The sequence below is a fragment of the Phyllostomus hastatus genome, unplaced genomic scaffold, assembly GCF_019186645.2.
Source record: "Phyllostomus hastatus isolate PE091 unplaced genomic scaffold, TTU_PhHast_1.1 phas_contig_80, whole genome shotgun sequence".
Classification (NCBI taxonomy): domain Eukaryota; kingdom Metazoa; phylum Chordata; class Mammalia; order Chiroptera; family Phyllostomidae; genus Phyllostomus; species Phyllostomus hastatus.
In genome coordinates, this window is record NW_025333960.1 from 11,512,845 (window position 1) to 11,527,137 (window position 14,293).

Here is a 14,293-nt window from a genome sequence, read left to right on the forward strand (position 1 = left end):
ACAAGTTAAATTTGGGGAATTCTGCCAAATTTATACTGATACAGTATTTATAATGAGAAAATGGACAGCACATAATAGTAATAATAGCATTCATCTGAGGGTTTATTGTGAGCTAGGCATTATTCTTAGTAATATATATATCTCCACTGATTTTATCATTATTACAAATTCTGTGAGGTAGGTACTACTAGTAAGCTGTATGGATGGGAAACTAAGGTGTAGAGGGACAGATTGCTTTGTCAAACATCAGATTATTAAGTGGCAAAGCCAGGATTTGAACTGAGGAAACTGGATTCTTGAGCCAGAGCTCCTGATTGCTATACCACACCAACTTCTATCTTGGTTCCAGTTGAAAGTTAGGATGGGGGAGATGGAGGGAGGGAGGGAGGGAGAGAAGGAAGGAGGGAAGGAGGTTAGGGAAGGAGGGGGGAGAGAGAGAGAAAGAGAGAAAGGGAGAGAGAGAGAGAGAGAGAGAGATTTTTTCACAAGTTTCATAATGTTTTTTGAGGATATTCTGTTAGAAATATATCGAATTTTTTGATAATTGCTGCATCCTCAGTTATATAAAAGGATAGTGACATGTTGACCAAAATATGTTATACCAGACACATTTTTTTTTGGATAAAAGATTATTTAGACAGAGCCAAAAATAAACTAATAAATTCCAGTTTTTGAAAAGTTACCAAACTGTATTAGAGAAAGATTCTTATGCTATAGTCAACCCCATCCCTGGATTGAGGATATAGTATAACTGACATAAGCTATAATTAACACAGTTGTTTTCACTATGTAGGAGAAAAGTCCTCACCAAAATGAATTATCTGATATGAGGTAGCATTAAGAATCATTTCTTTTTTTAGCTTTATGTTTACTGACCTCAAAACTACTGGCTCCTTGTAACTTATTCTTACCTCATTTCAAAGATTCTCAACTCCTATTGTACTTAAAACAAATTTCCTGTTGTTACAGAATTACTATGAAGATAGCAAGATAAACTTTGATATTTACCAAGATACAGCAAAGAGATGAATATGAAATAAAGGGAAGGATATTTGGGATGAAGAATTATGGAATAGGATTCTACCCAATGTTCTCTTATATGTTAAAGGAGAAATTATTTTTCTGAGCTTAATTTTCCTAATCTATAAAGTAATAAGATCCTATCAGGTAATCTCTAAAATTCAGAGATTGTAGAATTCTTTACATTGAATTGAATTCATAAATTGTAAGGCATGAACATTTAAAAAAATTTATTTAAATCAGTGATTTCAAATTTTCTCCCCACAGACACTCATCAGATATTTGCTACTAGACTCAAGTGGGCAGCTGAGGACCGACAATTACAGCGTTTTATATTTACAACTTATATAACGTTTTCACATTATTCTGACATTATTCCATTTACGTCTTCCATCTTTGCTTTTCCTGCTCCTAACCCTAGCCAGTGCCTGGCATGTGGTGGACACTCAATATCTCTGGATGGATTGAATGAATGCAACTGAAATGTTCAAAGAAGACTCCAGGATTTACATTCTTTGCTGTCTTCTACGGATGGCGATGGGAACACTGAAAGGAACAGGAAGCAGCATGCTCAGCTGGCTTAGTGGGCTGCCATCTTGTTTTTCACTTTTCCACCTGAGCCATTTCCTCTGACCAATAAGAGCCAATGACAAACCATGAGGTCAACACAACATACCTGGGCTGTGTCCCTGTTGGCATCAGGCAGTGCCATGACCATGAGATGTAAGGCTTGAAACTGTACTTTGATGTGAGGCCCTCCTAACAAGAAAACAGAAATAACCACACGTTTGGAACACCACTGATGTATTCTGGCAGCATTCCTTGATAACACCTGGCAGCATGGGAGGGCTCCTGACTGCTCCCCGTGGTAAGGACTCAGTTGTTGTGCCCAACAACGGGCATTCGTTTGCTTGGACAGTCTATCAACCCCCCCTTCCACATCCCATGGTGCCATTGTAGAGGCAGGTGGCCAAGAAGATCCTCAAAATAATTCTGGAATTGTGTAACATTTTCCTTTTCAAAGTACTTTTACATACCTTACTTTACTTTTATGCTATAAACAGAAGGCTTGAAGCTCAATTCAAGAGAAAATAAACCTTGCTTCCACATAAAGCCACAACAAAGTAGAATTATTAGGAGCATAACCAGATTCAAATACTACTTAGTCACTGAGTGACCTCAAGCAGACTATTTAACTCTTTGTTGCTTCTATGTTATCTTTGCAAAATGGGATTAGTCATTTTACCTACCTCACTGGGCTAATATAAAATTTATATGACTTAAAACTTACAATGGATTAAAGACTTGAATGTTAGACCTGGAACCATAAAACTCCTAGGAGAAAACATGGCAGTAATGTCCTTGACAAAGGTCTTAGTGACAAACTTTTGAATCTGATGCCAAAATCAAAGAAACAGAAAGAAAAATTAACAAGTAGGGCTATATCAAACTAAAGAGTATATGCACAGGAAAGAGTACCATCAAGCCCTGGCTGGCGTAGCTCAGTGGATGGAGCGCGGGCTGGGAACCAAAGTGTCCCAGGTTCGATTCCCAGCCAGGGTACATGCCTGGGTTGCGGGCCATGACCCCCAGCAACCGCACATTGATGTTTCTCTCTCTCTCTCTCTCTCTCTCTCTCTCTCTCTCTCTCTCTCTCTCTCTCTCTCTCTCTCCCTCCCTTCCCTCTCTAAAAATAAATAAATAAAATCTTAAAAAAAAAAGATCCTGCTTTAAAAAAAAAAAAGAGTACCATCAACAGAATAAAAAGGCAGACTGCTGAATGCAAGATATATCTGCAAATCTTATATGTGATAAGAGGCTAATATCTAAAACATATAAAGAACTCATACAACCCAACAGCCAAAAACTCCGAACAGTCTGGTTTTAAAATGTGCAGAACAGACATCTGAATGTTTTTCAGAGAAGACATACAGGAGGCCAACTGGTACACCAAAAGATGCTCACCATCATTAATAATCAAGGAAATGCAAATCAAAACCACAATGAAATATTACCTCACACTTGTAAGAACAGATATTATCAAAAAGGCAAGAAATAACAAGTGTTGGCAGGGGTGTGGAGAAAAGGGAACCCTCATACACTGCTGGTGGGAATGTAAATTCCTACAGCCACTATAGAAAACAGTAAGGAGGTGCCTCAAAAAATTAAAAATAGATTTATCATGTGATCCAGCAATTCCACTTTTGGGTATTTATCTGAAGAAAATGAAACACTAACTCAAAACACATATGCACCTGAGTGTTTACTGAAGCATTATTTATAATAGCAAAGATGTAGAAACAATTAAGTGTCCATTTATAGGTGAAAGGAAAAAGAAAATGTGCTATACGCACACACACACACATACAATGGAATATCATTCAGCCATAAAAATCAAAATCTTGCCATTTGCAATAACACGGATGGACCTTGAGGGCATTATGATAAGTGAAAAAAGTCAGATAAAGAAAGACTAATACCATCTGGTCTCTTATCTGTGGGATCTAAATATAAAAAAATACCCCTCCAAACCCCCCACCCCTAAAGCCCCACAACCAAGTTCATAGATACAGAGGACAGATTAAAAGAAAAAAAAATCCTGAAACCTACTTAAGGCTTTGTGATTTGGACAATTATATAAAATCCATTTGTAAATGCTCAAGTTATCCTTGAAGTGGGGTGTGAATTATGCCCTACATTTATAGTTTTTCCTAGGTTGTGAGAGTTACAGAAATTGCAAGATTTGGTCACCTGTTGAGGTCTTTGGGGACATTTCCCACCAATAATTTTGCAAAGTTTGGACCACTTTGCCTTTGCCATTGTGGGTGCTTTATGTAGCATGTGCTCTAAAGTTCTGGACTTTCACTTGGGTGCCACTGAGTAAACACTTTGGGAGCATCCAAATCCATTGCTGGATGAGGGACAGTGCTAAGATATCATCTTCTTCTTTTTTAATGTAGAGATGGATTATTTTATTTGCATTAGTACTTTGTATTCAAATATGGATTCATGAAATCAGAGAGGACACCTTCTTTAAACACCAAGGGAAACAAAATCAGTAAAAAGTGCTTAGATGAATAAACCCCTTTAGCTTCTGAAATGTGGGCTCTATTTCATAGCTAAGACTTCCTTCCTATGTTGGACTGCCTCTAAAGCTCATTTTTGTTTCTTCTTCACATAGAAGTGATTTGGGAACTTAGAAATCTCTTCGTTTTTTCATATCATGCCTGTAGTGGTGCATGGTACATGATGCCTGCATTGCCCCTTCCTGAACGCAGAACCTGGTCCCTCAGCTGTCAGCTCTTCCTAGAAACGGCTCTCTCCAGTTACTTCGCCTGAGGTCATGCTGTCCTCTCAGGTACAGTATATATCCAATGATGGCCTGAGTCAGAGTAAAAATGCCCAACCTTCTCCCTGTATGGGAAACAATGAAAGGCCACCAAGCTTCAGAGTTCCCCCCAGGGTTGCAGGTGGTCTGGGCTGAGACTGCATCACTCATTGCCAACCTTATCCTCTGCCCAATTCTTCTTCCTTTCCCCTTCCCTTTCAGAAGTGGGGAACCCAAGTGGATGCCCGAATAAACGTTCTAAACAAACTAATATCGGTCTTCAACGCTGTTTCTGGGAAACACAACATAGCTTCAATCATGAGCAACCTTCTGTGGCATATTAGCAGCAAAGATGATACCTTAAAACTTTAAATAAGGTAGCTTCTGTAAACAGAGTGCCTGGCATTAAAAAAAAAGACAAAGATTAAATGAGTTAATATGTGTAGAATGTTCCCATCTGTACCTGTAAGTAGTTACCTCTATGTGTGTTTGCTCTTGCTATGATTAAATGACACATTCTAGATCTTAAATGGACATTTAAGGAAGGTGATCCTAGTGGGATCTCTGGAGATTGTTGATCCTTTATTCCTTGACAATCACAGAAGATGGCGCCAGAGGGTTGGCATTTATACTTGTGTTCTCAAAGCTGGCTTTTTTTCCCTCATCAAGAAAAGGATTTTTGCAATTCCATTAACAACTGGATAATCCACAACCATCTGTGCTGAAAAATGTATTTACTACAGCATCCAGGTTTTGCTTTGTCTCTCTGTAGTTTCCTCAAAATGGTCTCTTAGTGGGGAGTTCCTGGAGGGAAGCATTATGTTCTAGAATCCCTGGGGAGTTCTCAAGTTGAAGAAAAATCTCCCTCTTCCATGGATGAAAGGCAGTCAGCTGCTTACAAAGTTACTGAGCTTTACCGTACTGGAAACACTCCCATGACAAGCTGCTTGTTAGAGGAGGTTATGTGCACCCGAGTTAGGCGTGAATGACTAATGTTTGTAAGCACAGAATGAAGGAAGAGTTAGAAGGAGTATTTATAGGGCTGCATCATATCGTTTCAGCACAATCCCCATGGAGATTTCTAGAAATTTATGTCAAATTTGTAAAGCAAAATGACACAGGTCCAGGGTATTTTTGAAAACAGCTAATGCACGTTGACATGAGTTTGACTGGATAACAGCCTAACAGGAGCACATCGCAGGACAAGTATTTAGCAGAGAGAAAGCATTACTTTTATGAGTAAACTGCAGGCTACAGGCTGCCTGTAACCTTCCAATGCAACCTCCCCAGACTCCCAAAAACCCTCTGGTGCAGGGAGATAATAGATGCAGATGCAGAGCCTATACTTCCATCAATTTCAGAGAAACCATAAAGTTTGTGTTAAGGCTAAAAATCTAAACTGGCAAAGAGTCCATTTTTATTTTATTTAGGAAACCTGGCCCTACAGTGTTTTGTGGTTGATAGTATTTTCAGTTATTGTTAACGCTTTTTTGTCCTGAGGTCATTATTTCCTCAGAAAGGTATTAAACTTTTCATGAAAATATCTAAGGTTTGATTGATGAAATGTTAGTCTTTTAGTTTCACGGGTAACTTTTGGGCCAAGTTTGAAAAGAGAAATAATTACACTAGTGGAAATGACTCTATATCCTCCAAACTCTGTTCCAGAGTATAAAAAAGGGTAGTTTAAACATACTTACCCACATGTCTACAAGTCTTCCCTTTGGAAAATCTCTTACAACTACAGCTTATTCTAAATGGTAAAAGGGCTGTTTTTCCTGCAGGTAACAGCCCTGAACTTTGGGCTTCCTGTGGGGTTGGCTGGTTTCAAATCAATCACTGCAATACCGTATTTCTCACTTTCAAAGTCATGCAAAGAAATGTGGAATCCTCTGTGAACCTTCTCAGGATATTTCCCAGATTCCCTCTCTTAACTGAAGTGTGCTGGCCGCTGTGGGAGAGGGAACAATAAAGCCGAGTGGCGGCCACCGCTTTATTTGGGGGTGTCCTCCGAAGCTGCCCACAGCCTTTTCTGTGCATACGGAATCACCCTGTACTTAGCAAGCTTGTACACTCGGTCCTCGAGTAACACCCTCTCATTCAACATTGTTTCCGTATAATGTTGATGCAATGCTCTAGGAGTTTAACTCTCGTTTATATCAGTTAGCCTGTGGTAAAATTGGTTTCCTTATAATTGTTTTGCTTAAAGTGGCAGAATCTATCAATGACTTGTTTAAGTCTGTGATCCCTGAACTCCTCAGGTTAGTAGTGAATGCCTCTGCTCTCTAGCTCCATTCTACTTTTCTCGATTTCTCTCTTGCCGCACCCTCCAAAACATTCATCCCTGAGGCTGAACCGTGACAAATGACGCCTTTGCTGCTAAATACAATATGCACTTTCCACCACTATACTTTTTACTGAATTCCATCACTTAAGGGCTAATCTATGTGAATTTGTAATTTTCAAAAACACTATGTAATGTTACAATTTTCAGAGACTAAACACCTTCTGTGTAACATTTAATATGTGCTCCATCATCAGCACAGGACCTCAGGTTTAAAGAAAAGAGGTCTTATATTTTTGTCAAGGATTATTACACACAAGGCACTATTCTAGGTGCTTTCACTCAACGACAGCTCCGATGCACAGCTATTAACTGTAAGTTACAGGCACAGCTCAGAAAAGGTTCACTGCGTGGCTAACGGATGGTTGAGCAGGAATTTAAATCTCAAGAGTCTATCCTTTGTGCAAACCCCTCTGTCTTTTAATGATCATAAAACCCTTTAAATTTTATCTACCAGACTTAGATATATAAATATGTAAAGAGGTGGCTGTTTACCAGCAAACACAATATTCCACCAAGCCTTGCCGGGAAAGAGCAAATACACACTTCTGGTCCCATTTCATCGTGCACTTTCTTCCACTCTGTGTCAGCTTATTGACCTTATATCAGCCCATTCAGACTTAACATTTTCCACATACTTTCCATTAGCGTGATGAAGGCAGGTATGTATTCCACAGGGAAGAGAGAAGTGGGTAATTCTCTGAAAAAGGCTTTCAACATCACTGCAGCTTCTCTGTGGCACATTTTGTCCCATTTAAATTTGTCAGCATTAAACTTGGCATCCAGTTCTTCACGGTATTGCTGAAAGTCAAGGAAAACAGACAATATTTAATGAGCTTTGACTACCTGACATCACCTTTGAAAGCTGTCATTACACAAACGATTAAAAAGCCAATCTCCACTAAGCCTAACTTTTCAAAAGGCGAGTAAAGAACTGATAGTTATTTTTTGAATTAACTTTTAAAAATGGGTTTTCTAAAATCTTTTTAGGACAACGCTAATCTTGAAATCACTTGCTAATTCTACACAAATACAGGAGCTCTTTACTGCGGTCACAGTTTTATCTGTGCAGCTTTGACAGAACGCCACCTGTCTGCACATGACAGTTCACTGTCCGATTCTGACGAAGCTTCCATTTCTCTGCTATCCATGATCCCTTCCTTTTGTCATCCCTTTCTAAATGAGATCATGAATGTATGCCTCTCAGCTAGTTCACATCCAGAATGAGAAATACCCCAGTAAAGAAACTCTGATCTCATCGCAACATGAAAACCAACAACATCTCCCTGGAGCAGTTACGGCAGTTTTATGCCAAGACATACACATGCCCTCCACATGTTTGCATACTTGTCCAATCTTTCGTAAGGTTCAGAACACCGTGTAAATACTTAAAAATCCACTAAGCCCCCATAAGTGCTATTTATGTTATACACTTTACATTATCAATTCATTTCACTGTCAGTGCCACCTATTATCCATGTTTCTATTTCAAAGTCAAACTCACTTTTTCTTGCTCTCTTGAACTACAGATTCTACTATTAATAGCAGGTAGTTATTAGGTCAGTTACTTGATTGACCCTGACTGCTCCAAAAAGGAAACTTAGAAAGACAGCTTGGAAAACTCCCCATTTCTTTAAGTCCCCTGCTTTATTCCCATAAGAAGCCTATTTCCTCTAGCCTTAAACACGCATCATTTTCACATCTGACTTCTTCCTTCCAAGGAGCAGCTCATTAACCACCCTAGAAATAAACACCCTCATGGCTCCCAAAGCCTGCAAAACAGGGGTGCCCTGGGAGGACACATCTTTTAGAGAAAGACAGACATGATTTTAAGCCATCCTTCGATGGCATCAAAGGGTTGTTCTTCTTGTCCTTGAGAGGCTCTCAACATACAGCTTATCAATCAACTCTTTGCTGATACACTTAGTAAGAGCATTGAAGCATACACACAAAACTCTTCCTAGAATAAAAAAGCATAGACTGGGATCTAAGGAAAGGAGGATGCATGAGATCCATCTTGTAGTCCAATGGATATAAGTGTTTCATTAGTCATAATGCTAATTTAGGGCACTAAATACTGTAAGAAAGTATTTATTGAATGCTATGCAGTCCTGAAGGAAAATTGAACTCTGCCAGGGCAAAGTCTTGAGGACCACTGAGGAGTTGCCAGGGGAAGAGGAAATATAAGGGTGTCCTAGACAGAAGAAACTGTTTAAGCAGTGATACAAATCAAGGAGGCCCAGTAGGTCTGGGGAACTCCAACTAGTTCAGTGTTGCTGGTGCATCACAGGCAAGGAGGAAAATCAAGAGAAAGATGAGACTGAGGAACAGACCAGAGGCAACTGGACTTCATTCTGTAGGCAGTGCAACAACATGGAATGTTTCCAAACAAGAGAAGGACATGGTGACATTTATCTTTTCTTACAGCTAGATGCAAAAGTGATTTGGAGAAGTGAGGTTCTTGGCACTGGTTAAGGAGCAGGCTAGAGGCAAGGAAATAAGTTGTTGGACCATGGCACCATTTCTAGTGATGGATAATCAAATACTAACCTGGATGGATAAGCAGTTGTGAGAAAGGAAGAATTAAAATACATCATTGAGGGAAAGTTCTCAAAAATAAAAGATGATTATGGAGCTACTCCAAAAGAACATAGATGAAGGATTCCATCTTGGCACACTCCCCATTACCTTGCTCCAGCTCACTGGTATCTCACAGAAAAGAGCTTATATACTCGTCTAGAGCCCCAGTTAGTGCAACTGATGAGAAGTAAATACTGCCAGATCACCTGGCCAGCAGGGCTTAAGATTTCAGTCCCAAAGGATATATTTGCATATTTTAAAAAGCTGCTACCTGAAGGTCTGGCTTTCAAACAGCCTGAATCTAGGTGCTTAGATCCTGCCCTTAGGGACATTGGCAGGTCCTCAACCACTGGGAGCTTTCAAAAATATAACAAGCTATTTGGAGAAGTACAAAGATTTCAGAGACGACCAAGTGTTGGGGTCCGCCCTGCCTGGTCTCATGAAACTGTAACCTCCCGTGGCTAAAGCTGAATAAGAGGCCTCTGAACCAGGAGATAGTAAGGAGACAAAACTTATTTCCCTGGCATGAACGCTGCCTGTTCTAATGCCTGGCCCCCAATGTTTGATCAGTTAGCCAATGATGGGTAAGATTTCCCAAGGGGGGAATCGCCTAAGACAGGCAGGCATGATCACATGGAGGCTTCAGGAAAGGACTTGGGGGGCTGTGGAAATGAAGGGGTGATCAACATCGACCCCTGCCCCCTCAGCTTTGACAAAGCCTAAGTCCTTATTCTGGCTGTGAGAAATCCAAGTCTCCTGGGTTCCTTTGTCTCCTCTGCCCAACTCAGGCCTATGGAAATAACAGGGGCAGTACAGCCCAGACCAGAGTCGGCGAACCCCCGGGGTAATCAGGTCTGAGACATAGAATATGCAAAATCCTGTGAGATGTGCTTGCTGGAGGATGCTCTTTAATTAGGATATAAAGGCACAGGCAGGAAATGAAACTAAGCTTCAGGTCCTGTAGTCTTTTTAAATAATAAAACCCCAAAATCTCAGCCCAGAATCCCAGCGGGAGATCTGCCAGCCCCTTTAAAATCTAACTACTTGTTTTATCTTCCCTGTCAGACTGTAATTCACAAACTGTATCAGTATTCTTAATAAAAGCCTGCTTGGGTGGGAGAACAGGGTGATCTCCACTAGAGAGAGTGGCCGTTTCGTCCCTATTTCCCCACAGGACTTGGTTGTCCGTGTGTATGTTTTTCTCGTGTTTCGACGAGCATCTGCAGCAGTGATGGATACTGCTGGCCAGTATCTGCCACAACCAAGAGCTGGGGCAAGGTTGAATGGCATGGTTCACCTCCTACACAAGGCTACTCCCTCAAGACTGGGAGAGGTGATTGCTTCATCTACTTTATAAAAATCACAACAGAGAGAATAGCAAAATGAAGAAACAAAAGTGTATGTTCTAATAAAGAGCAAGATAAAACAGAAATAAAGTAATTTACCTGGTAAAGAGTTCAAAGTAATGGTCATAAATATGCTCACCAATTTGGGAGGAGGGATGGATAAACACAGTTAAGAACTCAAGAAAGAGATGGAAAAATATAAGAAGGTACCAAATATTAATAGAAGTCACAGAGCTGAACACAATGATTGAACGGAAAAATACCCTAGAGAGGGTTAACAGCAGACTAACTGAAGCAGGTGAGAGGATCAGTCACATTAAACACAAGGCAGTGGAATTCACCTAGTAAGGGCATCAAAAGGAAAAAAGAGAATCTTTTAAAAAGTGAAGATAGCTTAGGGCTTACGTGACAACATGAAACAATTGACATTTTCACGGCAGAGGTCCCAGAAGGAGAAAAGAGAGATGGGGAGAAAACCAGTTTGAAGAATAACGGCTGCAAATATCCCTGACTGGTGACGGAAACAGATATCCAGGTCCAGGAAGCCCAAAGAGTTCCAAACTAAGATAAAAGATAAACCCAAGAGACCCAAACTAAGACATAATTGAAATGTCCAAATTTAAAGACAAAGAGGAAATATTAAAAGCAGCAAAGAAAAGCTGTTACATACAAGGGAACCCCAAAAAGACTTTCAGCAGGTTTTTCAGTAAAAACTGTAGGCTAGAAAGGAATGGCATAACATATTCAATGTGCTGAGGGAAAAAAACTGCAGCCAAGAATACTTTACCCAGCAAAGTTTTCATTCAGAATTGAAGGAGGAATAGAGTTTTCCAGACAAGCAAAAGCTAAAGGGGCTCACCACCAGTAAATAGGCTTTAGAATAAATGTTTAAGAGACCTCTTTAAGCTAAAAAGAAAGTGTACTTATATAGTTACAATAAAATTTATGAAACAATAAATCCTACTAGAAAGGTAAATATATAGTTATGGTAGCAAACTAATCATGTATAAAGCCAGTATGAAAATTAAAAGACAAAAATCATAAAAATAACAGTGACTGCAATAACTTGTTAAGAGATACACAAGATAAAAAATGTAAAATGTGACATCAAAAACAAAATATGGGAGGGGGAGAGTAAAAAGTTGAGCTTTAGAGTGGAATCAAACTTAAATTGTTGTCAACTCAGAATATACTGTTATAGACATAAATTGTTATATCTAAGCATTATGGTAACCACAAAGCAAAAACCTATAGTAAATACACAAAAGACAGAGAAAGAAATATAAGTATACCACTAAAAAACTCATCAACCCACAAAAGAAGAGAAAGAAACAGAGAGAAACTACAAAACACTCATTAAACAACAAAATGGCAGTAAGTATATGCCTATTGATAATTACTTTAAATGTAAATGGACAAAATTCTCCAACCAAAAGACATGGAATAGTTGAATGGAGAAAAAACAAAATCTATCTATATGTTGCTTACAAGAGACTCCCTTTGGATGTAAGAACACTGACAGTGAATAAATGGGAAGAGACAGTTCATGCAAATGGAAATCAAAAGAAAGTTGGAGTAGCTATACTTTTATCAGACAAAATAGACTTTAAAACCAAGACTATAACAAGAGAAAAAGATGGGCTTAATAATGATAAAGGGGACAATCCAACAATAGGATACAACATTTGTCAATATTTATGCATTAAATATAGGATCTCCTAAATATATAAAACAAATGTTAACAGACTTAAAGAAAGAAACAGACAATAATACACTAATAGTAGGAGATTTTCATATCCCAATTTTATCAACTGATATATCATCCAGAAAGAAAATTAACAAGGAAACACTGGCCTTATATGACAGCATTAGATTAGATGGACTTAATAATATAGACATATGAGGTCTGTCCAGAAAAAGTCCAGCCATTGTTAATATACAGAGAATGATTCACATGATATTGATAGAACCTGGTAGTCAATGAGAGTGGACTGGAATGCACATGTGTGAACAATGATGACTTCACAATTGATGATAAGCAATTTTAATAGAGTGGCAGGACACAAATTAATATGCAAAAATTATCTGTGCTTCAACCAAAGTGTCCCAGGTTCGATTCCCAGCCAGGGTACATTCCTGGGTTGCAGGCCATAACCCCCAGCAACCGCACATTGATGTTTCTCTCTCTCTCTCCATCTCCCTCCCTTCCCTCTCTAAAAAAATAAAAAAAAAAATTATCTGTGCTTCTATACACAGATACAAAACTATCAGAAAGGGAAATAAAGAACAGAGTCCCATTTAAAATTGCATCAATAAAGAATGAAATACCTAAAAATTCTTTGGATCAAGGATTTGAAAGAACTGTATATTGAAAACTACAAAAACATTCATAAAAGAAATTGAAGAAGAAACAAATAATGAAAGATAATTTCTGCTTATGAATTTGAAGAATCAATATTATTAAATGTCCACACTACCCAGTGCAATCTACAGCTTCAATGCAATTCCTATAAATATTCCAATGGCATGCTTCAAAGAAATAGAACAAGTAATCCTAAACTTTGTTTGAAACCACACAAAACTGATCTTGAGAAAGTAAAGCAAAGCTGGAGGCATCATGTTCCTAATTTTAAACTATATTACACATAGTACTTAAAATAGCAGGGTAATGGCATGAAAACAGACACATATATTACTGAAGCAGAATAGAGAGCCCAAAAATAAAGCCACACATATAAAATCAATTGGTTTATGACAAAAGGAGCCAAGAATATACAATGAAGAACGAACAGTTTCTTTAATAAATGGTGTTGGAAACACTGAACAGCCACTTGCAAAAGAATGAAACTTGACCCATTTCTTATGCCATACACAAAAATTCACTGAAAATAAATCAAACCCTTGAACATAAGACCTGAAACCATAAAACTCCTAGGAGAAAACATAGATGGTACGCTGATGGTTTTTTAAATCTCACACCAAAAGCAAAAGCAACAAAAGCAAAAATAAACAACTGGAATGACATCATACTAAAACACTTCTGAACAGCAAACAAAACTATGAACAGTGGAAAAGCAACCTATTGAATGTGAGAAAATATTTGCAAATCATATATCTGATAAGAGGCCAGTATCCAAAATATATAAAGAACTTATATAGCTCAATAGCAAAAAAATTTTAATCTGATTTAAAAATGAGCAGAAGATCTGAATACACAATTTTGCAAAGACTACATACAAATGACTGTCAGGCACAAGAAAGGATGTCAACATCACTAATCACCAGGGAGATAAAAACCAAAGCCACAATGTGTATCATCTCACACCTGTTAGCAGGGCCATTTTCAAAAAGACAAAAAACAGCAAGTGCTGGTAAGGACGAGGAGGAAAAGGAACAGTTGCACATTGTTGATGGGAATGCCAGCCATTGCAGCCACTATCAAAAACAGTATAGAGGTGGCTCAAAAAATTAAAAATACATTTATCATATGTCTAAAAAAATAAAACATTAACTCATAATAACATATGTACCCCTCTGTTCACTGTAACATTATTTACAATTGCTAAGATATGTAAATAATCTGTGTCTATCAATGAGTGAAGAGATAAAAAGTAGCATATAATATATATTATATATGTATATATATTATATATAATATACATGTATATATTATGTGTT

At 38.4% G+C, this 14,293-nt stretch overlaps 1 protein-coding gene across 2 annotated transcripts in view; it reads right to left on the minus strand.

The window, feature by feature from the left end:
• Positions 1 to 14,293, minus strand: part of ARHGAP28 (Rho GTPase activating protein 28) — a 217,992-nt gene that overhangs the window by 26,778 nt on the left and 176,921 nt on the right. For both annotated transcript variants that reach the window (XM_045850289.1, XM_045850288.1), the window contains 2 exons: positions 7,328 to 7,490; positions 1,697 to 1,779 (listed from right to left, as the gene is read on the minus strand). In XM_045850289.1, coding sequence (XP_045706245.1) covers positions 1,697 to 1,779; positions 7,328 to 7,490 — 246 coding nt within the window. The remainder of the gene's footprint in view (positions 1 to 1,696; positions 1,780 to 7,327; positions 7,491 to 14,293) is intronic.